This window comes from Lutra lutra, chromosome 2 (assembly GCF_902655055.1).
Source record: "Lutra lutra chromosome 2, mLutLut1.2, whole genome shotgun sequence".
Lineage (NCBI taxonomy): Eukaryota > Metazoa > Chordata > Mammalia > Carnivora > Mustelidae > Lutra > Lutra lutra.
This window is the reverse complement of record NC_062279.1, coordinates 90,437,835-90,465,054: the sequence shown is the minus strand read 5'-3', so window position 1 is coordinate 90,465,054 and position 27,220 is coordinate 90,437,835. Positions and strand designations below refer to the sequence as shown.

The 27,220-nt window shown below is 40.9% G+C and overlaps 3 protein-coding genes and 1 long non-coding RNA gene across 4 annotated transcripts in view; 3 read left to right on the top strand and 1 right to left on the bottom strand.

Moving 5' to 3' along the window:
• The first annotated feature begins 12,387 nt into the window (after positions 1-12,387).
• On the top strand, positions 12,388-14,436 carry PYURF (PIGY upstream open reading frame). The gene is made up of 2 exons (XM_047717953.1): positions 12,388-12,713; positions 14,283-14,436. The coding sequence occupies exons 1-2, from the start codon at positions 12,511-12,513 to the stop codon at positions 14,422-14,424; spliced, it is 345 nt and encodes a 114-aa protein (XP_047573909.1). The 5' UTR covers positions 12,388-12,510; the 3' UTR covers positions 14,425-14,436.
• An 82-nt stretch (positions 14,437-14,518) lies between these two features.
• Positions 14,519-15,322, top strand: PIGY (phosphatidylinositol glycan anchor biosynthesis class Y). Its single transcript, XM_047717954.1, has one exon. It carries the CDS (start codon positions 14,519-14,521, stop codon positions 14,732-14,734), a length of 216 nt encoding a protein of 71 aa, XP_047573910.1. The 3' UTR covers positions 14,735-15,322.
• A 508-nt stretch (positions 15,323-15,830) lies between these two features.
• On the top strand, positions 15,831-27,035 carry LOC125093160 (uncharacterized). The gene is made up of 4 exons (XR_007125167.1): positions 15,831-16,121; positions 18,788-18,889; positions 24,408-26,126; positions 26,173-27,035. It is a non-coding gene; the product is annotated as an uncharacterized LOC125093160 (long non-coding RNA).
• HERC5 (HECT and RLD domain containing E3 ubiquitin protein ligase 5) overlaps positions 23,238-27,220 on the bottom strand; it is a 43,001-nt gene continuing 39,018 nt past the window's right edge. Inside the window, exons 20-23 of the mRNA XM_047717950.1 lie at positions 26,459-26,529; positions 24,742-24,925; positions 24,548-24,650; positions 23,238-23,505 (exon numbers count right to left, since the gene is read on the bottom strand). Coding sequence (XP_047573906.1) covers positions 23,300-23,505; positions 24,548-24,650; positions 24,742-24,925; positions 26,459-26,529 — 564 coding nt within the window. The 3' untranslated portion in view covers positions 23,238-23,299. The remainder of the gene's footprint in view (positions 23,506-24,547; positions 24,651-24,741; positions 24,926-26,458; positions 26,530-27,220) is intronic.

Below are 27,220 nucleotides of genomic sequence, written 5' to 3'. Positions count from 1 at the left end.
TGGGTGGCTCAGTGGGTTGAGCCGCTGCCTTCGGCTCAGGTCATGATCCCAGGTCCTGGGTTCAAGCCCCACATCGGGCTTTCTGCTCAGCAGGGAGCCTGCTTCCTCCTCTCTCTCTCTGCCTGCCTCTCTGCCTACTTGTGATTTCTCTCTGTCAAATAAATAAATAAAATCTTTAAAAAAAAAAAAAATCCTAGGGGCACCTGGGTGGCTCAGTGGGTTAAGCCTCTGCCTTCAGTTCAGGTCATGATCTCAGGGTCCCGGGATCGAGCCCTGCATCGGGCTCTCTGCTCAGCGGGGAGCCTGCATGCCCCCTCTCTATCTGCCTGCCTCTCTACCTACTTGTGATTTCTTTCTGTCAAATAAATAAATAAAATATTAAAAAGAAAAAAGAAACCCTAAAGTCTCCACCAAAAAACTATTAGCACAGATAAATAAACAAATGTAGAAAAGCTGCAGGACACAAAATCAATATACAAAAGTCAATTGCATTTTTATGCACTAATAGCAAACTATTCAAAAAAGAAATTAAGAAAACAATCCCATTTGCAATAGCATGCAAAAAAAATTAAATACTTGGGAGTAAATTTAACCAAAAAGATGAAAGATCAGTACACTGAAAACTATGAAACACTGGTGAAAGAAACCAAAGAAGACAGAAATAAATGGAAAGACACCCCATGTTCATAGATGAGAAGAATTAATATTGTTAAAATGTCCACTAAGATCCAAAGAGATCTACAGACACAATGTAATTCCTATTCAAATTCCAGAGCTATTTTTCACAAATTAAAAAAAAAATCCTAAAATTCATAGGTGACAAAAGTCCTCAAGTAGCCTGAGTATTTTTGACCAACAGGAACAAACTTGAGGTTCTCACATCCTGATTTCAAACTATATTACAAAGCTATAGTAATCCATACAGTATGGTACCAGTATAAAGATAGACATAAAGGATAATGAAACAGAATAGGGGGCCCAGAATAAATCTACACATTTATGGTCAATTGATCTTCCATAAAGATCTCAAGAACACTCGAAGGGGAAAGGTAGTCTCTTCCATAAATAGTATTGAGAAAACTGGGTATCCACATGCAGAAGAATGAAATTGGAGCCTATCTCACAACATAATACAAAAATTGACTCAAGATGGATTAAAGACTTCAATGTTTACCTGAAACTGTAAGACAACTAGAAGAAAAGAGGGAAAATATTTCTTGACTTGGTCTGGGAAATGACTTTTTTAATATGACCCCAAAGGCATTGGCAACAAAAACAAAAGTACATAGAGAGATTGCATCAAACTAAAAAGTTTCTCACAGCAAGGAAAACAATCAGCAAGTAAAAAAAACCCTATGAAATGAGAGAAAACACTTGCAAACTATACATCTGATAAAGGGTTAATATCCAAAACATAGAAGGAACTCAAACAACTCAAAGCAAGAAAGCAAATAACCCAATTTTAAAATGGGCCAAGTACTTGAATAGACAGTACTCAAAAGAAGGCATACAGGCACCTGGGTGGCTCAGTGGGTTAAGCCTCTGCCTTCGGCTCGGGTCATGATCCTCGGGTCCTGGGATGGAGTCCCACATCGGGCTCTCTTCTTAAAAAAAAATTGAAAAATAAATAAAAATAAAAATAAAAAAAGAAGGCATACAAATGGCCAACAGATACATGAAAAAATCCTCAACATCACTAGTTACCAAGGAAATGCAAATCAAAACCGAGAGATAGCACCTCACATATGTTGAAATGGGTATTAAGGCTAAAAGATAATAAGCATTGGTGAGGATATGCAAAAAAAGGGAACCCTCATATACCTTTTGTGGGAATGTGAACTGTACATCCATTTTGGAAAACAGTATGGAAGTCCCTCAAAAAAATAGAACTAGAACTACCATAGGATCCAGTAATCCTACTTCTAGGTACGTATCCAAAGGAAATGAAATCAGGATCTTAAAGAGATATCGGCACTCCCATGTTCACTGCAGCTAATTCAGAATAGCCAAGATATGGAATCAATCTAAGTGTCCATCAAGAAGTGAATAAATAGAATGTGAGCTAGATACATACATATGATACATATGTGTATATGTATCGTGTATATATATGTATATAAAATGAAATATTATTTGGTCTTTAAAAAAATTAAGGAAATCCCATCATTTGTGACAGGAATGAACGTGGAAGACATTACGCTAAGTGAAATATGCTGGACACAGAAAACCAAATACTGCATGATCTCATGTGGAATCTAAAACCATATAATTCATGGAAACAGAGAGTAGAGTGGTGGTTGTCAGGGCTAGGATGGGGAGTGGGGTGGGAGAAATGGAGAGATGTTGATCAAAGTGTACAAAGTTTTAGTTATGCAAGATGAGTAAGTTTTGTAGATCTAGTATAAGCATGGTGACCATAGTTAATAATACTGTATTGTGTACTTGAAATTTGGTAAGAGAGTATATCTTAAGTATTCTCGCTATACACACACAAAAAATGTGAGGTGATGGATACTTTAATTAGCTTGATAGTAGTAATTGTTTCACAATGTATATGTATATCAAAACATTACATTATATACCTTAAATATATGCAATTTTTATTTGCAAAAATCATACTTCAATAAAGCAAAAAAAAATTTAACAATTAGGGATCTAAAAGAACTCCATGATTCCTTTACAATGGCATAGATGCATTTGAAAGAATAATTTGAAATATCCTATTTATTGTGCTAGATATATAACTCCAGAAAACAAGTAAACATGCATCAAATCACAATTTCAGCATAGTTCTCTCTCTCTCTCTGTTTTTAAAGATTTTATTTATTTATTTGACAGACAGAGATCACAAGTAGGCATAGAGGCAGACAGAGAGAGAGGAGGAAGCAGCTCCCTGCTGAGCAGAGAGCCCCATGCAGGGCTTGATCCCAGGACCCTGGGATCATGACCTGAGCCGAAGGCAGAGGCTTTAACCCACTGAGCCACCCAGGCACCCCCATCGTTCTCTTTTTAAGAATATGTGGATGAACAAACAGACCAGAACTCAGGATTCATCAACACCAACATAAGCCTGGTTTTTTTATTATAAAGTATGACTAATAACATAGGACATTATCTTCCTGTCAGAGGGTTTTGGAGGAGCCAAATGCATAGACATCATAGAAACAAGAGTTCTACTGCTATTCCTCTTCAAGTGTAATCCCCCAGGAGCTGCTGAATGCAAAACTTCCATTTACTTAAGGTTTTAAAATTCAGTTCGACAGAATACAGAGACACACCTTGTTTTTGGAAATAATTTTGAGGCTAAACCCTCTAAAATATCAGAAGATTTCCATTTTTAAACAGCCTTCTAATATTTTTAAAAGATTTTATTATTTTTACTTTTGAGAGGAAGAGAGAGCACGAGAGCAGGAGAAGGGGCAGAGGGAGAGGGAGAGAGAGAGCAGGGGAAGGGGCAGAGGGAGAGGGAGACTTGAGTGCAGCAGACTCTGCACTGAAGGCAGAGCCCGAGGCAGGGCTCAATTCCAAGATCACCACCCGAGCTGAAATCCAGAGTCTATCACTCAACAAACTGAGCCACCAGGTGCTGCCAGTCTTCTAATTTTTATAAATAATCTCCAGGAAGTTCAAATACAGAGCTAAACAATTTCTCATTATATCGCTTAGGAAACTTGCTCTGTTTTGTTTAGCTGTAAATATAACCTCATCTCCATAAGATATTTATGTAATTCCCATATAATATTTAATTACATAGAGAAAAACAGTAAATTACAGCAGAGACAATTTGCAGGAACCACCTTGATAAAATGTGCAGAATTAGCATCAGGAGTAATGCTTCTTAGTATGAAGAACTGAAAAGGACACAGCATCAATCTTTGGTATTCCTGGCAAAAATGCATAATCTGAATCTAATTGTGAAAAAATATCACACAATCTAAGTCAAGGCATGGACTTGCTGAGAAGTAACTGGCCTATATGCTTCAAGATGTCAAGATCATGAAAGACCAAAAACAAACAAACAAACAAACAAAAACCCCAGCAACAAACTTTCTTTTCCTTTTTTTAACAATTTCATGTTATAAGAGAAAAATAAGACACAGAAACTAAATACAATGTTTGATAGTGGATTGTATCCTGGACCAGAAATACTTTTTTTCTTTTGCTATAAAAGTACACTAATGGGACAACTGGTGAAATTTTAATCTGTAGATTTTATAAGAACATTGTATCAATATTAACTTCCTGATTTTGATCACTGTACCATGGTAATATAAGAAAATGCTTTCTTGGGGCGCCTGGGTGGCTCAGTGGGTTAAGCCGCTGCCTTCGGCTCAGGTCATGATCCCAGGTCCTGGGTTCGAGCCCCACATCGGGCTTTCTGCTCAGCAGGGAGCCTGCTTCCTCCTCTCTCTCTGCCTGCCTCTCTGCCTACTTGTGATTTCTCTCTGTCAAATAAATAAATAAAATCTTTAAAAAAAAAAAAGAAAAGAAAATGCTTTCTGTTTGTTTTGAAGTGGTTAAGCCTCATGTCTGCAAGTTACTCTCAAACACCTTTCTTTCTTTCTTTCTTTCTTTTTTATTTGACAGAGAGAGAGATCACAAGTAGACAGAGAGCCAGGCAGAGAGAGAGGAGGAAGCAGGCTCCCTGCTGAGCAGAGAGCCCGATGTGGGGCTCGATTCCAGGACCCCGGAATCATGACCTGAACTGAAGGCAGGGGCTTTAACCCACTGAGCCACCCAGGCGCCCCTCAAACACCTTTTTAAAAGCAAGCTGGAGAGTTGTTAATTTAGGAAATCGCAATGAGAGTATATAAGAATTCTTTGTAACTTTTATGTAAATTGTAAAAATAGATAACCTCAAACAAAAAAAAATTTAGAAGACAGATCTAATATAGTACTCCTTCTAGTACCTCTATTTTTTTTCAAGATTTTATTTATTTATTTGAGAGAGAGTGAGAGAGACAATGAATGAGCATTCGACAGGCAGAGGGAGAAGCAGACTCCCCACTGAGCAGGGAGCCCAATGCTGGCTCCATCCTGGGATTGAGGATCATGACCTGAGCCAAAATGCTAACACAACAGAGCCCACCCCTCCACTGTAACTTATGTTTTTCAAAATTATAACCAGGCTGGAAAAGAATTTATGTTAAAATTTCTCTAAATTGAAAAAGAAAAGTATGTTGAGCTAATCTTTTCACTGGTATGTTCCTGGCATGTTGTATAACTGCATAATATTTTTCTCTGTTGACAAGAGGAACAACTAAACATTTGAAAACTAAGCTGACCTATTACATTCATTTTATAGGCTTTTTTAAAAAAACCTATTCTGGGGGGTGCCTGTGTGCTCAGTGGGTAAAGCCTCTGACTTTGGCTCAGGTCATGATCTCGGGGTACTGGGATCGAGCCGTGCATCGGGCTCTCTGCTCCGCAGGGAGCCTGCTTCCCCCTTTCTCTCTGCCTGCCTCTGCGTGCTTGTGATCTCTCTATCAACTAAATAAATAAAATTAAAAAAAAAAACCTACTCTGAGGGTGCATGGGTGGCTCAGTTGGTTAAGCATCTGCCTTCAGCTCAGGTCATGATCCTGGGGTTCTGGGATCGAGCCCTGCATTGGGGTCTAGGCTCAGCCGGGAACCTGCTCCTCCCTTTCCCTCTGCTTGTGCCCTCTCCCTCCCTCTTTCTCACTCTCAAGTAAATAAATAAAATCTTTTTTATAAACCCTACTATGTGCCAGTCACTGTGCTAGATGCAGGGATAAAGAAATTAAACAAATATCGTATGTGACCTAAAGGATCTTACAGATTAGTATAGGTGTCTGTGTGTGTGTGTGTGTGTGTGTGTGTGATACCATTGTACATGGTGGATGAACTGGCTAATACCCAGGGTACAGGGAAAAGGAGGGAGTTACAAAAATCTTCATAAGAGGGATTGTTGAAACTTGGTCTTAATGGTAAGTGCTTTAGATGCACAAATGGAGAAAAGGATATTTGGGACGGGTGTCATGGCATGAGCAAAGGACATGGAGCTATAAAACAGCCTAGAGTATTAGTGGGACAGCAAATAATTCAGAACGGCTGAATACAAGATGGGAAGTCGCATAGTGATAAGATGCTGGAGAGGCAGAGGTTAGTTTTTTGAGGGCCTTATAAGCCATTGTGCCAAGAACCTTTGCATAATCCAATGGAAGTGGGGTTGGAAGTTCTTGGCCATTTGTTTGTGTCTATGAATATCTAACTTGTTAAACTATCACACACAAAGCAAGATACATCAAAGTAGGTCACTCCATTCCCACAAGATGGTTTGTGTTAATTATAACAACGGGATGAAACAGAATGGAACGTTCTACCATTTTTTTTTTAAGATTTTATTTATTTATTTGACAGAGAGAGATCACAAGTAGGCAGAGAGGCAGGCAGAGAGAGAGGAGGAAGCAGGCTCCCTGCTGAGCACAGAGCCCGATGTGGGGCTCGATCCCAGGACCCTGGGATCATGACCTGAGCCGAAAGCAGAGGCTTTAACCCACTGAGCCACCCAGGCACCCCACGTTCTACCATTTTTATATCTTACAGTATGACATGAGAAATACTCACATCTTTCTACTTTGTGATATTGCCGTATGAGATTGGAGGAGACTTGACTTTCAATGAATCAAATGAGAAAGGTCAAGCTGTAAATGAATGTTATCACTGTCAATTTTCTTTGCAGTCACTCCAGGGAGAGAAATAGTGGCTCAATTAGGACCACAGTGCTTGACTGTGAATGCACCTCTTTTTTGTTTGCCTCTTGTATATTAGGGTTACATGGGGTAAAAAAAATCTGTGCTCCCATTTTTAAAAGAGTTCAACAGCAAAGGAGAGAAATCTTGCAATCAGAAGCTTAAAGAATGTGCAGGAAATAGATGTTGGTTACTTAAGATTATCTTGAGTAGAAATAAAAGAGCCTCAGGGAAAGATATTTCTGATTTATTCTGTCTCAGCATCCTGAACTTTGATTTACTCTGGTATAATAAAGACATATAAAGAGAATGAAAAGATAAGCCACGAACTGGGAAAACTATTTCAAAAGACATCTGATAAAGGACAGTTATTCAAAATGTTCAAAGAAGTCTTAAAGTTCAACAGTAAGAAAAACAATCCAACTTTAAAAATGTGCAAAAGATCTGGGGCGCCTGGGTGGCTCAGTGGGTTAAGCCGCTGCCTTCGGCTCAGGTCATGATCTCAGGGTCCTGGGATCGAGCCCCGCATCGGGCTCTCTGCTCGGCAGGGAGCCTGCTTCCTCCTCTCTCTCTCTGCCTGCCTCTCTGCCTGCTTGTGATCTCTCTCTGTCAAATAAATAAATAAAATCTTAAAAAAAAATGTGCAGAAGATCTGAATTGACACCTCACCAAAGATAATATACAGAAAGCAAATAAACATACGAAAAAATGCTCAACTTCATACTCCATTAGGGACTTGCAAGTTAAAATAAGGAGATAACAACAGCACCTACTAGAATGGTGAAAGTCCAAGAGGCAAACAACACCAAATGTTGGCAAGGATGTAGAACAACAGGAATTATTCATCGCTGTTGGAAACACAAAATGGTACAGTCACTTTGGAAGACAGCTTGACAGTTTCTTACAAAACTAAGTACACTCTTACCGTATGATCTGCAATCACATTCCTTGGTATTTACCCAAATGAATAAAAAATGTATATCTAGGGGCGCCTGGGTGGCTCAGTGGTTAAGCCGCTGCCTTCGGCTCAGGTCATGATCTCAGGGTCCTGGGATCGAGCCCCGCATCGGGCTCTCTGCTCTGCGGGGAGCCTGCTTCCTCCCCTCTCTCTGCCTGCCTCTCTGCCTGCTTGTGATCTCTCTCTCTCTGTCGGGTAAATAAATAAAATCTTTTAAAAAAAAAAATGTATGTCTACATAAAAACCTGCGTATGAATGTTTGTAGCAGCTTTTTTCATAGTTGCCAAAACTTGGAAGCAACCAAGATGTCACTCAATAGGTGAACGGATAAATAAATTATGGTATATCTAGAAAATAAAATATTATTCAACAGTAAAAAGAAATGAGCTATCAAATCATGAAAAGACACAGAGAAACCTTAAATGCATATGGCTAAGTTAAAGAAGCCAATCCAAAAAGGTTACATACTGTATGATTCCAACTATATGACATTCAGGAAAAGGCAAAACTAGGGCAACAGTAAAAATTTCTGTGGTTTCCAAGGGTTAGGTGAGAGGAAGGGATGAGCAAGGAAAGCACAGGGGATTTCTAGGGCAGTGAAACTATTCTGTATGATACCATAATGGTGGATACATGTCATTACACATTTGTCCCATCCCACAGAATACCAATGGGATGGTAAATAGTGGGACTTCTCGGCCTCCATACCCATATGCGCTGATTCCTCATTATATTCATATATATATGTGCATATATACGAATGGGTTGAGACTCAACCCATATATTCATGTGTTTGTGTGTGTGTGTTTGTGTATATGTGTGTGTGTGTGTGTATATATATATATATATATATATATATATATATATATGGAGAACTGGAGAACCCCAGCTAATTCAGACAGTACCTGCCACATAGTGGACCTTTGATAAATTATTTTGGGGCACCTGAGTGGCTGAGTTGGTCAAGTGTCTGCCTTCTGTTTGGGTCATATCTTAGAGTCCTGGGATCCAGCAAGAAGTCTGCTTCTCCCCACCTCCAACACTGCCTCTACCCCCTGCTTGTGCTTTTTCTCTCAAATAAATAAATAAAATCTTTTTTTAATTACATTCTTAAAATATTTTCTATTTTTATAAGTGAAAAATGGAAATTTCTTTGATGTTTGAAACTTGCTTTACTTTACTATTGTTATTTTGTGTGTTTGTTAACCAGCTGCATTTTCTTCTTTATGAATTTCATATTTTTTCATTTACCTATTAGACCCTTTATTTCAATGAACTCATTATCATTGTAATGTGTTAATAAAATTTTTGTGATTTTTGTTCCTAAAATAGATGTCATCAAATAAAGGCAACCACTGGCAAAATAAATCTTTGTAATTGCGGAAAGAAAAGTACAAGCAGGAGTATTAGTTCAAATACTGAATAATGCCATCTAGTGGAAAATTAATTTTAACTTCTTTCTCTGAATCAGATATACCCAAATTTCAAGGCCCCAAATTTGGTATTTATGGGACTTCATTAAAATATGTATTCTAGGGGCGCCTGGGTGGCTCAGTGGGTTAAGCCATTGCCTTCGCCTCAGGTCGTGATCTCAGGGTCCTGGGATCGAGTCCCGCATCGGGCTCTCTGCTCAGCAGGGAGCCTGCTTCCCTTCCTCTCTCTCTGCCTGCCTCTCTACCTACTTGTGATCTCTGTCTGTCAAATAAATAAATAAAATCTTTAAAAAAATATATGTATTCTAGGGGCAACTGGGTGGCTCAGTGGGTTAAGCCTCTGCCTTCGGCTCGGGTCATGATCTCAGGGTCCTGAAATCGAGCCCCGCATCCGGCTCTCTGAAATCGAGCCCCGCATCCGGCTCTCTGCTCAGCAGTGAGCCTGCTTCCTCCTCTCTCTGCCTACCTCTCTGCCTACTTGTGATCTCTCTCTCTCTCTCTGTCAAATAAATAAATAAATAATTTTAAAAAAATATATGTATTCCAGCCTCTAATCTGCCCCGGGATCTCTAACTCTAATGTGTATGATAGCTAACAGCATTGTATTAGTATTATGCACATTGTGTTAGTATTATGCACACCGTAAAAATTCCGTGTCGGTTAAAATTAAGGCCCAGTGGTACACTGTGCATTCACTTTTTTTTTTAATTTTTAAAATAGATTTATTTATTTAACAGAGATCACAAGTAGGCAGAGAGGCAGGGAGGGGTGGGGGGAAGCAGGCTCCCCACTGAGCAGAGAGCCTGATGCAGGGCTCGATCCCAGGACCCTAGGATCATGACCTGAGCTGAAGGCAGAGGCTTTAACCCACTGAGCCACCCAGGTGCCCCTATTTTCTAACCAGAATTTTCACCAATTTCACCACAATAAGTCATTTTGCAGCTGCTAGCATTTTTCAACATGTAATCTATGCCAGCCCCCTATGCTAACTGCTTCTCTTGTATTATTTTATTTAATCCTTTCAACAACTTTCGTAAGGTAGGTACTATTATTGTGATATCTTACAAATGACAAGATTGGGGCAGAGAGTTTAAGTACCCTCTCCAACATCACACAGCTGTACCTGAGCCCATACATGATTATAATGTGCACAGGGCTCTGTGATGGAATAGCTCATGGTCATGCCAATAGCAAAAAAGGACTAATGATGTTACAGTTCATTTCTGAAATCTACATTCAGCTTAGCATACCGCATTCAGAAATGAGTTATATTCCTTCATTACTAAGGACTACTTAAGGACATTTTGTAACTTAATATTTACATGATTTGGACTAATATATCACACACTCAGATGTTCCTAACTATTGGTTATTGATTTTTGGTTTTATAAATTTGAAGACGTTTTCAATGCTTTGCTGTTACTCTCTGTTTCCCCTAAATACTAACATAAGTGAAAGTAAACTGACCTGCTTTGAACCTTCTAGGTAGAGGCAAACTGGAACTAATTTATTTATAACTGTTTAGAAAACCCAGGTGATAGGGATCTGTCAGCCAGGCTAGCCAAATTAAGGCTAACGAAACTGGTCTCAAGCATAGGTGTCTGCCTCTACCCACCAAAGGCTAAGACACTAGGCCTGCCCAGCCTGGCCTGGGTCCACTCAGTGTTGGCAGAAGTCAAACTCTGCTGCCCCAAAGCTCGCTGAAACATAGTTAGATTTTATCTCTTATAATCAACTAGGGCCCAAAGTATCAACTAACTACAACTGAAAAATTAATTCCTCCTACTGCCTTCATAGGAAATAATGTGAAAGTAAACATAGGAACTTTACAATAGTTCATCTTGAGGCTACATCCCCGAAAAGTGCCTGATGCTGAAGTCTTCTGAACATTAGTGAACAAAGAGCATCAAATAATGTAGTGGACTTTTAAACATAGAGTAAACTATAAAAATTTCTCACTTTATTTTCAGATTACTGAGTGGAAATATCTGCAAATATCATCTTGTAACCGTATTTCTGTGTCCCTCACTCCCACTCCTATCTCCCAAGAGCCCAAAGTGTAAAAACGATAAAGTCCAAGGAAACAAAAAAGGTTCAAGTCCATATTCAGCAAAACAAAGGGGAAAAAAATTGATGACTAACAAAGAATCTGCTACCATACTGTACTGGAAAGAACAGAGGAAATAAAAATAACAATAGAGAACATTAACTGAGCATTAATTTGTCCCAAGCATTTTTTTAAAATGTTCTTTGCATGCACGATCCCGTTTTAATCCCCACAAGGAGGAGATTTCAAGAGGTAAATGCCATTATCTTATTACACAGGTAAAGAAACAGTAGTTAAGTCATTCGATGGAGTCGCATAGCTAGTAAAACATGCACCAGAGCCCAAATCTACCACACTGTAACAAAGATCAAACCCGTGATCACTTCCTTAGAGCGCCAGAGGCAAACTTGGGGCGAAAAATCCTTTAAATGGATTTCCCATTCAACTAATGGACATCTGCCCAATTACACAGTTACTTAGAGAACTTGCTGTCTGCAAGGTCATTTATGAACTGGTTGAGCTTTATTATGCGGTTGAAGTCACAGTAAGTCCCACAGGGTAAGAATCTGGACATCGTGGAGCTTAAGAGGCCTGTGGTATTCTTTCCAGGTTCTAAAGTTTTAATTTAATAAGAAAAGGGGCGGGGAGACAAACGAGGTTACCGGAGCTTTGGTAAAGATTTACATAAGACAAATCAATGCTTTTGGGCGCCTGGGTGGCTCAGTGGGTTAAGCCGCTGCCTTCGGCTCAGGTCATGATCTCAGGGTCCTGGGATCGAGTCCCGCATCGGGCTCTCTGCTCAGCAGGAAGCCTGCTTCCCTTCCTCTCTCTCTGCCTGCCTCTCTGCCTACTTGTGATCTCTGTCTGTCAAATAAATAAATAAAATCTTTAAAAAAAAAAAAAGACAAATCAATGCTTTTAACATACCCAGTGTGACAACGTGGTTGAAACCTCCTTTTGGAGATAACCACGTAGGTGCAAGGTTAACCTTGTGACTTTGAGGTCCGGCCACTGGCTTCCTGGCACCCCTGCGAGAAGCCCTGGTGTAAGCTCAAAATACCCCAATTTAAGCATGGGTTTTGTTTGTAATTCGTAAATGCGGTGGCACAGTCCCTAGGGTCCTCCGGATGCAGGCCACGCCCATAACTATCGACTGGTGCCGTGGGAAAAGCAGTCGGTCAGGAGCGCCCCCGGAACCAAAGCGCTAGCTCCTGCCGGCCCGCGGACTGCGTTTGCGCAGCACCGGGGGCGGAGGCTGGCCGGCGGTGGGACTGGCGGCGCGGGCTCCGGCTGAAGGGGCCCGGGCTGGCGGAGGGCGCCGTGCGGTGCAGTGTGGCGGCGGCGGCGGCCTGCTGCACCATGCTGAGCGGAGCGTGCGGCTGGCTCGCCTCAGCGCTGCGGGGTCCACGCGTGCCGCCGTTCGCGGTCGCCCGTAGGTGCCTTCACGCGTCGGGGTCACGGCGGTCCGCGGACAAGAGCGAGAGGACCGGGGACCCGCCCCGCGCCTTCGACCCGGCGCTGCTCGAGTTCCTGGTGTGCCCGCTCTCCAAGAAGCCGCTCAGGTGAGATTCGCCGGCTGCGGGTTTGCGTTCGCGCCCTCCGGGGGCCGGGGCCGAGGCGGGGGCGGGGGCGGGGGTGGGTGGGCCGCGCGGCAGCCTCAGGGCCTCTGGGCAGCCCTTCGTTTTCCGCTGCCATTTTCTGGCTCCCGGCGGACCAACTACCACGCATCTCCCAACTGCGGCCGGAAGGGCAGGAGGAGACGGGAGGGGAGCCGAGCCCCAGGCCTCCCACATCAAGCCGCCCACCCGTAGGGATGGGTCGGGGCGTTTACAGGTTCACCACTGGCCGCACCGTGGAATCGCCAGGGAACTTTTTTTTTTTAATGCCGATTCCCGGGCACCATCCCAGGGAGACCCGGTCCGCCGGTCTGGGGGCGGGACTAGAGCAAGGAGTTTTTTTAGAAGGCCCCGCAGCGGTTCGGTTGTACCGCCAGGTTTATGAACTGTTGGTCCAAGGCGTATGAAAATGTACAGCCGATGCCTGACGACCTTAAACGTTTACGTTCTGTGTGCTGCCCCTTTTGGCTCTTAGTTTTGGACTAACTGGGTTTTGTAAAGGCTTCCTTCAACCAAGAGCCGGGAAAAACAGCTCTGGGAGGGGAAAATGCAACGAGAAAATCTGAGAGGGAGACAAACATAGGAGACTCTTAATCATAGGAAACAAAGAATTGCTTGGGGACCTGAGGGGGGTGTGGGGTAACTGGGTGATGGGCATTAAGAAGGGCACATGATGTAATGAGCCCTGGGTGTTATATGCAAGTGATGAATCACTGAACTCTACCTCTGAAACTGATAATACGTAATAACGTTAATTAATTGAATTTAAAATTTAAAAAAAGCTCTACAGTTCCAGGCTACTAAAACTGAAGGCTGACAACATGGTATCTATCAGTGGTTATTTTTGGGTGGTGGATTGCTAGTCATTTTTTATTTTCAGTATTTTTGCATTTCTCTTAGATTATTTTTCTGTAATGAAAACACTCACTCAGTTTTCTTACACCTTGAAATGATCATTTGATCTGCCTCTCAGTTAATTGTGTAACTAGCTCACTGCAGGCCTGTTTTCTAAAGTTTCCTCATTTCTGTCTCATCTTCCTCAAATTTTATTTTGTGTATCTTGATTTTTCAGTGGTTTCCTTCTAATGGCTTAGTGTTGCTCTATTAAACATGTATTCTAAAGCGGAGAGGTTGAGTTTTTCTTTAGTGGCTGTTTGAGTAGTAAATTAACTGGGATGGTTTTGGGGTTGCCAGATTAAGAAAGGAATATTTGGATGAAAAGGGGAGATTTTTTCTGACTGGATTTTAAAAATACATACTAAAGTATAGCTTGAGAATAAAGTAGAAAAGAAAATATGAGAGAAACGGAGTAAAATGGGAACAATTAGAGATTGACTTTCTAAGAGAAATGTTTCAATTGGGTAATACTGCTTTTAGAATTAGAAGCAGTTTAATTCTGCTTTTTGTAATTAACAGTCTATCAAGAATTAGATAAATGATGGTGTTTATTGAACACCAAGCTCTTCCAAGCATTTTGTTTTCACAGTTCATTTTGTTTTCCTTTTCTCCCCTCAGATACGAAGCATCGACGAACGAATTGATTAATGAAGAGTTGGGAATAGCCTATCCAATTATTGATGGGATCCCTAATATGATACCGCAGGCAGCTAGGATGACACATCAAAGTAAGAAGCAAGAAGAAATGGAGCAGCACTAGATCATAATTTTTTAAAAAGCAGCACAGCTAAACTTTCTTAATACCACTTACCTTTTTAAAAGTCAGAGTGGCAGGTAGTAAGTGGGGGAGAAGAATGTTTCTGTCTCTTCCTACGTTGACTGTTCTTATACCGTTGGTCTCTCTAGCGGGACTGTTCTACTCAGCCTCCGTGGAAGAAAACTTCCCACAGGGCTGCACTAGCACAGCCAGCCTGTGCTTTTACAGTCTGCTCCTGCCCATTACCATACCCGTTTATGTGTTCTTCCACCTTTGGACTTGGATGGGTATTAAACTCTTCAGGCATAATTAATACAGCCAGAGCCAAGATGATACATATATTAATGATACATCGTTGAGTGTCTATCTCAGAAAGCTCAGCTACATGGAAATACTGGAAACCCACTTAAATTGCAGGAAAGGTGCTTTGCTTTGCTTCTCTCAGAGGTTTAGGACCATGGGAGGCTTAAGCTGCAGGAGTTTCTTTTATATTTTTGTTCTGCCCTTGTTTTTTGAAAGTTCTAATGTATAACTACTGTATCAGAAGAAACACTTCAACACAATTTTTTGGAAATTAACAGTCCTAACCATCACCTGATGACTTTCTTAACCCATTCATCTAAAAATAATTAAAATTTTATGTTTATTTTAGATTCAAAGTATTTGGCAGAGTCACATGTTAAGGATGACTGAAATAATTCCAGAGGAGTTGTGTTGGAGCAGTTGTAGAGAAATGTATTTGAGCTAGTGTGCTAGAAGACTACAATAAAATGGAAATTTCATGTACTTGCGAACATTCTGAGTTTGTAAAATTACCTTCGTTTCTTTGGCATCAAATCCTTAAATTAGTAATAATAAAATGAGATGACACTATTCCATTTTTAAAAAAAAGTGTGTTTTTGTTTGGTCACAAATGTGTGGTTTCAAAAGAGGGGAAATGTAAAAAATATTCTAAAGTTTAAAATGTAGGCAATGTTTAAACAGGCATTTGATACCCCACATAGAATACTTTCCCAGGAAAATATGTATATTTGAGGATAGAGGTAGGGTTGGAGGACTTGTAAAGAGCTTTTGTGTCCTATTGAGCTAAGAGCTGTGTTTTAAATCACATTTCAGTTGAACTTTTTCCTGCCTTAGGAGACCTGTTGGGCAGTGCATTGTTTCAGTGTATTCTGTAGTACAAATCATGTTTTTAAAATCACTCTGATACTCAACACCAAGAAAACAGGACCTGAACAGACATTTTTCCGAAGAAGACCTATAGGTGGCCAACAAGACACATGAAAAGATGCTCAGCATCACTCATCATCAAGGAAATGAAAATCAAAACCACAACGAGATACACATTATACCTGTCAGAATGGCTAAAATAAATGAGAAATAGTGTTGGCAAGGATGTGTAGAAAAAGGAACCCTTGTGCACTGTTGATGGGGATGTAGATTGGTGCAGCCACTGTGGGACAGTATCGAGGTTCCTCAAAAAATCAGAAATACTAAATTATCCAGTAATTCTAGTACCGGCTATTTACCCAAAGAAAATAAATACTAATCTTAAAAAATACATGCACTCCTATGTTTACTGCAGCATTATTTACAGTACCAAGATACGGAAGCAATCTAAGTTCAATGGATCAACGGATGGAGATGATGTGGCATATCAGGCTGGAGGGAAGAGGGCTTGGGAGACAAGTTGATCAAAGGTAAAGCCATTTTGGTTTTAGGTTGACCCTTACCCTAAAACTCAGCAGGAAAAGTGACAGGCTGGACATTCTTAAAATTGTTCCCTGTGAGTAATCCCACAATCCTAAACAATGGAAAAAACTAATTGCCTAATGTGAATGAGAAACCCAAAGTTAAAGTGTAAGCCCCTCCCCATATGGTTACCTAATTTAAGGAAAATACATAGGGGGGCCTGGGTGGCTCAGTCAGTTGAGCAGCCTGCTCTTGATTTCAGCTCAGGTCATGATCTCAGGAGCTGGCCACTGAGCCCTGCCTTGGGCTTCTTGCTCGGCAGGGAGTCTGCTTGAGGACGCTGTCTCCCTCTCCCTCTCCCTCTGCCCCTCCCCCTGCTCTCTCCCTCTCACAAATAAAATCCTAAAATAATTTATAAAAACCGATAGAGGCAAAGGAGAATCCTCTTCCTCTCTTGGGGAAGACAGCTACTTTGTCTATGAAGTAGCTCCTTTCTTGTATACTTAATCTTTTCCCCTTTCTCTAAATGGCTTGCTCTTGAATTCTTCCTTGTACAAAGCCAAAACCCTCTTGGAGAGGGGCCTGAGGCCTTCTTGGCCTCTGGCATCATATATACAATGGTATATTACTCCTATGTAATAAAAAAAAGAATGAGATCTTGACATTTGTGACAACATGGGTTGACCTTGAGGGTATTAATGCTGAGTGAAATACATCAGACAAAGAACAAATACTATATGATTTCACTTACATGTGGAACCTAAAAACCAAAAAGAAGTAGATGCAAATACAGAAAACAAACTGATGGTTGCCCAGAAGGGAAGGGTAGGGGGAATGGGCAAAAGTTGAAGGGAAATGGGAAGTACAAGCTTCCAGTTACGGAATAAAGTCATTGAAATAAAAGGTACATAGGGAATGTAGCCAATGGTATCATAATAGCATTTAAAGTGACAGATGGTAGCTAGATTTGTGGTGAGCTTAGCACAGTGTAGAAAGTTGTCCAATCACTGTGTACATCTGAAACCAATGTAACATGGTGTGCCAACTATACTTAAATCACTGCATGGCAAAATACAAATAATCTGGACAAATATAGAAGTTTCTGTCACTTCCTGAAAGGGAATTATTGCTTTTTTGTTTTCAGATTTATTTATTTTATATAGAGAGGGGGTGATCAGGGGGAGGGACAGAGAATCTCAAGCAAATTACCTCCTGAGTATGGAGTCCGATGATGAGATCGGGCTCCATCTCATCCTGAGATCGTGACCTGAGCCAAAACCAAAAGTCGGACACTCAACACTGAACAAACTGACCCACCCAGGTGGCCCCTAAAGCTTTTAGTTCTTTAAGTTATCTATACACCCAATGTGGGACTCGAACTCACAACCCGGAGATCAGGAGTCATAAGCTCCACCAACTGAGCCAGCGAGATGCCCCTTGTTCCTTTTTAATTTACCCTAAATCTCACTGTGGTCAATGTAAATGAAATGATTTTGCTGATAAAACAAGAACTATAAAAAGTCAATTTCAACTTTTGCAAGCGAAGCATTTTATCATTTTTGAGGAAACTGATAAGGACACTCTGGGGGAGTTCAGCATTAATGCCATCCTTTCACTAATAGAATTTATTTGACAATCACTTGTAGAGTGCAAATGGTACACTAACTCCAGTGCTAAGCATATTTCATATAATCTTCTATAACCTAAGAGGTCAGGTGGGCAATACTGGCAGCATTTTGCAGATGCAGAAGCTGAAGCACAGAGCGATGGAAATGATTTACCCAGGGCAACAGCAAGAACCATACCAAGGCTTAAACTGTCAGCAGCCATGGCTTCAGTCTGCCTTCCTAACCACACTGCACAGTACCTCATTTTAAGAAGACTCATCCTTTCTATTTATAAGAAAAGCAAAATTAGGAATCAAAATGGTTGGATTCAAATTCCTGTTCAAGTCTGATGCCTTTCTTGTTTCCTAAAGCACCATATATTTTATCTCTATTTTAGCACTTGAACTTGTACTGTAATTGCCTGCTTTCTGTCTCCTGTCTAGACAGTAAACTGTTCAACATTTTTAATTTAATGCTTAGCATGGAGCAGGCACATACTTCCTGAGAGCCTGAAAGCATGGTTCTAACAATGCTTAGAACTTTAGGCAAGTTACTTGTCTCTGAGCTTCATCTGTAGGTTTAGAAATCCTCCTGTTTGTTTCCTAAAATTGTGAGGACAAGCTAAATTTGACACGTGAAAGCCCTTTGTCAAACAACCCTAACTGGTGAACAAAACCACCATTCAGAGTCTCTGGAAATTGTCCCAAGGGCATACAGCCAAATCAGGAAACATACAAGAAAATGTAAAACTCAGAAAATGCTGCACATTGAAGTTTGTGCCATCTGAACCATCACCCACATCTTTCTTCCTCCTCTCAGCTCAAACCGTTTCACTCTAGGAGGGTGCCGCCAAGACCCGGAGCTCTCCTCCCTCAACTCCTAGTCTAGTAGAGCTTTATGGCATCTTCCCTGGAGGGGCAGGCCACCAGCAGAGTAAAGATAATTATGTAACTATAAAAGACAGTGTAAATGTATATTTCCTCTCTACTTAACTGATCTGTAGAGCAATTTGTAGAAAACAATATATATAAATTGTATTTTGGGGTCTCTACCATATTTGCCATTAGCAGCACAAAGGAAGTAGATGGGAGCAAAGCTGAACTGGAGTGAAGAAATGACACCAGATGGTAACCTGAATTCACAGGAACTAATGAAAAGAACCAGAAAAGGTAAACAAAGTTAATAGAACTAATACTACAAATACATCTGTGTTCTCCTCATAATTTAATGAAGAGGCATTAAATTATATAAAGTATTAATTATAACCAAGTATTGTTGAGATTGTAACATGTAGACATAATACACAAGGCAATAATAGCACAAAAAGGAAAAGAGCTACCTAAATGTAATGTTTCTGTATTTCACTAGCACTCTTTTTTTTTTTTTTTTTTAAAGACTTATTTGAGAGAGAGGGATGCCTGGGTGGTTCAGTTGGTTAAGCATCTGCCTTCGGCTCAGGTCATGATCCCAGGGTCCTGGGATCAAGTCCCACATCAGACTCCTTGCTTGGAGGGGAGGCTGCTTCTCCTGCCTGCCATTCGACCTGCATGTACCCTCTCTCTCTGACATGTAAATAAATGAAATCTTAAAAAAAAAAAAAAAAAAAAAGATTTGAGAGTGAGAGATGCACATGTGCAAGCACGGGGCGGGGAGAGGGAGAGAAATCCTCAAGCAGACTCCCCATTGAGCTCGGGAGCCTGACGTGAGGCTCAATCCCATAATCCTGAGATCATGACCTGAGTCAAAATCAAGAACCAGATGCTTAACTGTCTGAGTCACCCACTAGCGGCCCTCACGAGCACTCTTAAGAACAGATCTGTTGGGGCGCCTGGGTGGCTCAGTGGGTTAAGCCACTGCCTTCGGCTCAGGTCATGGTCTCGGGGTCCTGGGATTGAGCCCCGCATCGGGCTCTCTGCTCCGCAGGGAGCCTGCTTCCCCCTCTCTCTCTGCCTGCTGCTCTGCCTATTTGTGATCTCTCTCTCTCTGTGTCAAATAAATAAATATTTAAAAAAAAAAAAAGGACAGATCTGTTAAGTCAATTATATTTCAATTAAAAAACACAGTAGCAAAAAAAAAAAAAGCAAATCTGCAGATTTTAAATATTTCTCAAGCTCTCATATGCTGCTGCTGAGAATATAAAAATGATTCAGCTTCTTTGGAAAACAGTTGGCAGTCCCTCAAAATGTTAAACACAGATTTTACCATACAGCATCATTTCATACAAATGTTTCACACAAATATTCGTAGCAGCATCATTCATAAAGCCAAAACATGGAAAATAACACAACTATCCCTCAGCTGATGAATGGATATGTAAAATGTGGTATAAACATAATGAAACATTATTTATCAATAAATATGGAATAAAGTACTGATAAATTCTACAATGTGGATGAACTTTGAAAACATGCTAAATGAAAGAAACCAGTTTTTAAAAATAGTATATTGTTTGATCTCATTTACATGAAATGTCCATAATAGACAAATCTGTGGAAACAGAAAGTTGATTAGAGAATGCATATGGCTGGGACATCATGGAGTTACAGCTAATGGGTACAATGTTTGGGGGGGGGGTTCTAAAATTGTGGCAATGGTTGCACACTTCTGCAAATATACTAAATCCATTCAGTTGTACACCTCACTTAGCTAATTCTATCCTATGTGAGTAATATACCAATAAAGCTGTTATCAAATTAAAAAATAATAATATCTAAATGTCTAATGACGGGGATTCTCCTTCACTAGCTTCCCATAACATAGTTCATGCCACGTATGGACGCCATGGCATTGACCCCACCACCTCCAGCTCTAAGCCCACCACGAGAAATACGATCTTATACTTTCACTAACAATGATGGGAACTCTTGCCTCCTTAAAGCCTCTTAATGAGATTATTTTCCTTAGTGTCCTCAGCATTGCTGACAAGGATCACCTTTACTACCCATCTTGTGAATAAGATCCTTCCCTCAGCTTTCAAAGTGAGAATTTCCCATTCTGAGAGAACAAAAAAAGACTTGCCATGACCTCTCTCTTTTCTTCCAATCCTGCAGAGTGGGCTAAGAAGTTCTCTGAACTTGACTCTGGATCTGTAAGATGAAAATGATACCTACTTCCAGACTTGGTGGTTGTTTTAAGGGAAGTAGAAAATATGAGGGACGCCTGGGTGGCTCAGTTGGTTAAGCAGCTGCCTTCGGCTCAGGTCATGATCCCAGCGTCCTGGGATCGAGTCCCACATCGGGCTCCTTGCTTGGCGGGGAGCCCGCTTCTCCCTCTGCCTCTGCCTGCCATTCTGTCTGCCTGTGCTCGCTCTCTCTCCCTCTCTCTCTGACAAATAAATAAAATCTTAAAAAAAAAGAAAAAAGAAAAAAGAAAATATGAAATTACCGAGCACCCTCAAGAGCCATAGTAAGAGTCTCACTACTGAGTATAGCTGTGGGGAGATTGTGGGGAGAAAGGCCTGTCTCCTTCTCCAAGCTTTGTCCCTTAGTGAAAGGCTCCATTTGGACGTGATTGCTATCTTCCGCATCTGCCACTAGGTGGCACTTCTGGCTAACTCATATGAAGAACCACTGGCAACTAAGCCCTTGGAAGGAACCATAATGAGGATTATACTCAGAAAAACTAGCACTTGTGAAACGCTGAGCTAGGAAGCCATATTCCACACGTATTTATTGGTGTGGCACCTACTAGGTGGCCATAGATTAAGTGAATTCTGAGAAACAAGAGGAAGAACCCAGAGTTGGGATGCAGAATTGAAAAGAGAGGAGGTAAAGAAGAGTCGGGAGGTTGGGGCGGGATGAGAAGTTTCCAGGAATAAGAAAATGCATGAATAAAAACACAGGAGAGTGGGTGCCTGGGTGGCTCAGTGGGTTAAGCCTCTGCCTTCAGCTCAGGTCATGATCTCAGGGTCCTGGGATCGAGACACGCATTGGGCTCTCTGCTCAGCGGGGAGCCTGCTTCCTCCTCTCTCTCTGCCTGCCTCTCTGCCTACTTGTGATCTCTTTCTCTCTGTCAAATAAATAAATAAAAATCTTAAAAAACAACAACACAGGAGAGACTGTGGCCTGTTCAGGAACTTGAGATAGTTATAGATGTCTAGAGTGAAGTACACTGTGTATACAGAGCACTGGTGGGAAAGCAGGCTGGAGCTGCACAGGGGGCATGCCTGAAAGGATCTGGGGTGTCTGATAACAATGAACTATGACTTTACTGCCTGATTTTCAAATCATCTTGATTTATCACACTGTGGCTCTTCTCCCAAGAAAAAAAGCACATGCAAAACTACAGGGGTTCGTAGGTTTAGGACCTGTCAGTGCCAAGTGTGTGTATTTGCACTTACACATTAGCCACCCATCACATGGAGACACTGAGCCCTTGAAATCCGGGTAGTGTGACTGAGAACTGAATTTTACATTTCATTTAATTCTATTTATTTTTAAGATTTTGAGAGATAGAGCACACCAAGTGGGGAGGGCCAGAGGGAGAAGCCGACTCCCAGCTGAGTGGGGTGCCCAACTCAGGGCTCCATCCCAGGACCCTGAAATCATGACCTGAGATGAAGTCAGACACTTAACCCACTGAGCCACCCAGGCCCCCTTATTTAACTGAATAGCCACATACTGGGCAGCACAGCTCCAGACTCTTTCTCCCACCACTGACATTTTCTCTCTTCAAAATTCTTCAAACACTAAACCTTACTATAGCATAAGGCTACCTTATTGAACAGTGCAGATATGGGGGGGGAGGCAGTTTCCAGCCTCAGAGAGTTCTGTGGGGTGGTGTGGATCTAGATACAAGAACAAGAACTGTTAGGACCTGATTTATTGAATGTGTGGATAAAGAGGGATGAGGATTGCAGGCTTCTGCCTAGAAATCCTGGTGATAACATTGAGCTGTGGACTACAGGAAACAGTAATTTTCTTAGACATGCTGAGATTAATGAGCCAAGGATCACACAGGGAGATACAAACTACTAGACAAAAAAAATGGCTGGGACTGGAATTGACCAGTTCCTGTAGGTCACGGAGAGATCTGGGCACCATCACATGAAAACAGAGCAGAAACCATGGAGTTGATGGGAGTGTGTGCGGAGTGAGAACAGAGGACTACACTAGCACTGGAGGTCAGGGGAGTGTAAGAAATACAAGCAAAGGAAATGGGAAAGAAGCCAAGAAAAAGAAAGCCACAGTCTACCAGTTCACAACAGTTCTGAGGAGAAAGAAGTCAATAGTTTCAAATGCCATATAGAAGATTTAAGACAGAAATGGGCAGTTTCCATGGACATTTTCAATGAGAAAGTCATTTGATCTTTATTTGAGCAGTGGGAGTAGGAGAAGCACCACCTCAGCCAAGATGCTTATGAGAGAAAAACAAAATTCGGTCTTTTATGCACTATGTTTTGGGGTCACCTTGTTCTAACAGCCTAGTCTAGAACATTATCAAAATATCTCATATGCAAAAACACAGTTCTGAAAGAGCAGGTGAATACAATGAATAGTGGGACTTTCACATTAATTCTTGGGTTCTTAATTTTATTTTTGAAAATATTTCCATAAAGGGGTAAAGAATGTGAGGCCAGGTCAGCCAAATCCTCTGCTGTTGTTGATGGCTACTTGAAGTGCTTCTTCCACTCTTTCCATTGTAGAATATTTGGGAAGGTAGAGGACACTAATACACGTCTGTGCTCTTATGGGATCTTTTTCATTCACATTTTCAGGACAGCAAAATGTTATTTTCATGTTCTTTAAACCTTTTACTTGAATTCTGTCAGTTCCTGTAAGAAACACTTGAGAAGAAGAATAAAACTGAGTGATCTGCTTCCCAGAGACCAAGACTTTTATAGAGGGGGAAAAAAAAGTGCTTATTCAAAACATTTACGGAGGGACCATGTGCAGAGTCCCACTTCAGCCTGCATCGGGCACTGACACGCTGTCCCTCAAGCAGCTTACAGTCTAGTTGGAAATACTATTTTCTTGTGCAGAAAAAGAGAAATAGCAAGGGAAAAACAAAAGGGTGAGCCATCATGGAATTAAGTGCTTCCTGAGTGAAAATGCTGAGTGTGGTTCAGAGCAGGGAGAAAGAATCAGGCTGGGATGACCAGGGAGACTTTGGAGAGCTCAGAATTAAGCTGGATCTTTAAGAAGGGGAAGGTTTAGAGCAGCAACAAGGAGGTGGGTGAGGGTTCAAGGCAGGGCAAGGAGAAAGCCTGGAGGTGGGAGGGCACAAGGTGAGCTCAATAATGTAGAGATGATGGAAATGTTTGGCTGAAATAATGATTTCCTGTAAAGCAAAGATTGGAAAGTCAGGCTGGGCTTCTGGAGAAGCCTGATTATCTTCCAACATACATGTTATCCACAAAAAGAAGAACAAGAAGGTAAATGTTTCTCAAAAATAAGTATGGAAATTTTGGAAGAATATGAGAAAGTCATTAAGCAAAGCTGCAGGTAAACAACCAAGTAAGCATGAAACAGAGATCAAAATGTGGTAGGGGAGACACAAAGGGCTGGAGGCAATGATGTTGTAAAATATGGCCAATCCCATAAGGCCTGAATAATGGGAGTCACAAATACAGAAAGCAGACTAAATATCTAACTTGGATGGAGAACTGAGGGGACATCTGAAAGCAAGAGGCAGGTCTGAAATCACAAGAAAGATGACCCATATTAACATTTTTATATGTTCACACAGCCTGGCAGAGAGAACATCCAACTGGACGTGGAGTGGCTCTTACACGAGGATTTGTGGCAAATGGTGTCTACAGCAAACAAGGTTTAGGTATCCCATAAGAGAGACCTAAGATTCTAGATCACTCCTGATAGAATACCTACCAAGGAACTTTTTCTTTTCCTCCAAAGTCAATTTGTGTAAAGCCTTCCAAAACATCACTATGGTGGGATGTGAATTATCATATCCCTCTTCATAATGTGCATTCTAGAAAAAAAAAATACACACAAAAAAACCCATATTCAGGAAATAATAAACAAGAAATTCAAATTCAAACTTCTAGGCCTTTACAATATACCTTCTCAAAGGTTTCCCAGTCATAATCTGTATTTCCAATAATCACATCCTTTAGTTCTTCCGGATGGAAAAACTCAATAATATCCTTGTCACACACTTTGTAAAATCCTCTTTGGAATTCTTCGTAGAGTGTCTTCACAGAGATGTTGAAGATGTAATTGACATATTTAGAAACATAGTCTCTCCTTTAATGAAACAAAAAATCATTTCAGCTTACTGTAGTACCCTGAAGGAAACTGGCAAGGGGCAGGGAAGATGGGCAGAAAGCCAAAAATAGAATGAGAACTAAAACACCTAACAATTCAGTGCCAAAAAATAGCCATATGCACTTGACCATTTTTCATATATCTAACTTAATCGTCATACAACTCTCAGGGCAGATTCTTAGGACATGTTAGTAAAGAAAAGAAGTTTCTTGGTGAAGTTATATAATAACTCAAGGTCACACAGTTAAATGAAAGGACACAGATTAGAACAGAGAAAGTGTGGAAGTGTAAAACCTGACCTGCTGATAGTGCTCTGGGAAACAGGCTTGGGAGATGGGAAAAATTTCCCATTTTATTTTATGGTCTTCCATACTGTCTGAATGTATGACAGTAGTTAATATTAGTATTTGTGGTTAAGCACAAATACAGAAGGGATTTCTACATCTAGCTATGATGGGATAGCATTCCCCAAATACTCCCAACGAGAAGAACTAGAAAAAGCCAGAGAGTATACAAAAACACATCTAGCTCTAGGCTTCCAAACCTAAGATGCAAGAGGCCTCTGAAGTATTAAGAGAGAGGGGAAGCCCTGCAAAGTGAGCCCAGCATTTTACTTGCGGTTTTTCCCTCTGGGCCATTTGCTGATTCAGGGAAAGTGACTAGGCTAAAAGTAGTTGTGAAGAGGCAGAGAACCTCAGTATGTCTATCAGTGATAATATAGTGAATTAGAATATTCATAAAATATACTACAGAACTGGAAATATTCTATTTCTTGATCTGTATACTAATTTGTATACTTTTCTGTATGTCAGACTTCGAAGTCCTTTTTTAAAAATAAAGATGAAAAGATGGAAGAAAAATAGCTGGCTGGCTTACACCAGAATGCGCATCTGGTGGTATCTCTCTGCCACTCCGACCGACTATCAGTGGAATGTTCTCTCATCCCACACTGTGGCTTTAAAACAGAATCCTGTAAGGGGCTGAGAACTCAAGACACCACAGTACCATGTTGTAACATTATAAATACTAAGTGCCTGCCACAGACCAGTGGCTCTTCTAGGTACTAGATGCACCATGATGAACATGACTAGTCCTTGCCATCAAGCAGCTCACTATAGGAGCTTATTCTGCAGTAGCTTATTTATTATTGGGGAAATACAGGCAAGCAGCAATCCTAAAGGTATGTAATGGCCCTAACCCACTGAGCCACCCAGGCGCCCCTAAAGGTATGTAATGGGTGATATGAAAAGAAACAGTGAAACAGGTAAGGAGATAGAGACAGAAGTTAGTGGTATAAACCTAGACAGGACAATAAGGGAAGGCCTCTCTGCGAAAGCTATTTCCTTCCCTACCAGAATATAAACTCCAGGAGACACACACATACACATAATATACACCACCTCGCTGTCTTATTAAAAAGTGATTAATTGGTAAGAACTCTAATACATTTTTAGAGCCCAGTGAAATAAACAGTGTATAAACAAAACAAATATTTCACTTCTCTGTACATACTTGTTAGTCTGGTCAACAATGACACAACTTCCATTAGGAATTAGGTCTGTATCATTTTTGTCCCAATGCACCTGTAACCACAAATAAACTCAGATAGTGTCTCCAAAAACAATCCGAAGCAATTATCAACAAAAACACCTTAAAGCATACCGTTTTTCTCAAGATCTTATAAAAGTACGCATTTTTGTCATACAAACAAGGAATGTGCATGTAAAAAGTTACTATCTTATCATGCAGAATGAAAAATTAATTTTTACAAAACTTGAATTATTTATCATACTGAAAAAATTGGGCAAATGCCACATTTCAATAATCAGACATAGTATGGTGGATTAGACATAGTAATTAGACATAGTATGGTGGATTTGCAAAAACAGTCACAACTTCTTCCCAGCCTGGTATTCAAGCCCCTGTGCAGTGTGACTTTGCAATAGCTGTGCAACCCCCCAGCACCCCCACAAAAGGAGGACTTCGGTTCTTCAGCCTTGCATATGGCTGTGGCCATGTGAGCTACTCTGGTCAATAGGCTCTACTATAAGTAAAAGCTTAAAAAGAAGCTTGTATGTTGAGGCTTGCCATCTCTATAAAGACAAGCCTACTGGGGCACAAGAGACTCCCTAGAACAGAAAAGCTGTTTCAGCCCACATTCCATAACCCAGCCAACAAATGGGTATACGAGCAAGGCAGGTGTAAACCATTCAGCCCAGGCAAGTCGATTCAGGCCAGAAACTCAATGAATTGTGTTTAAGCCACTATGTTTAA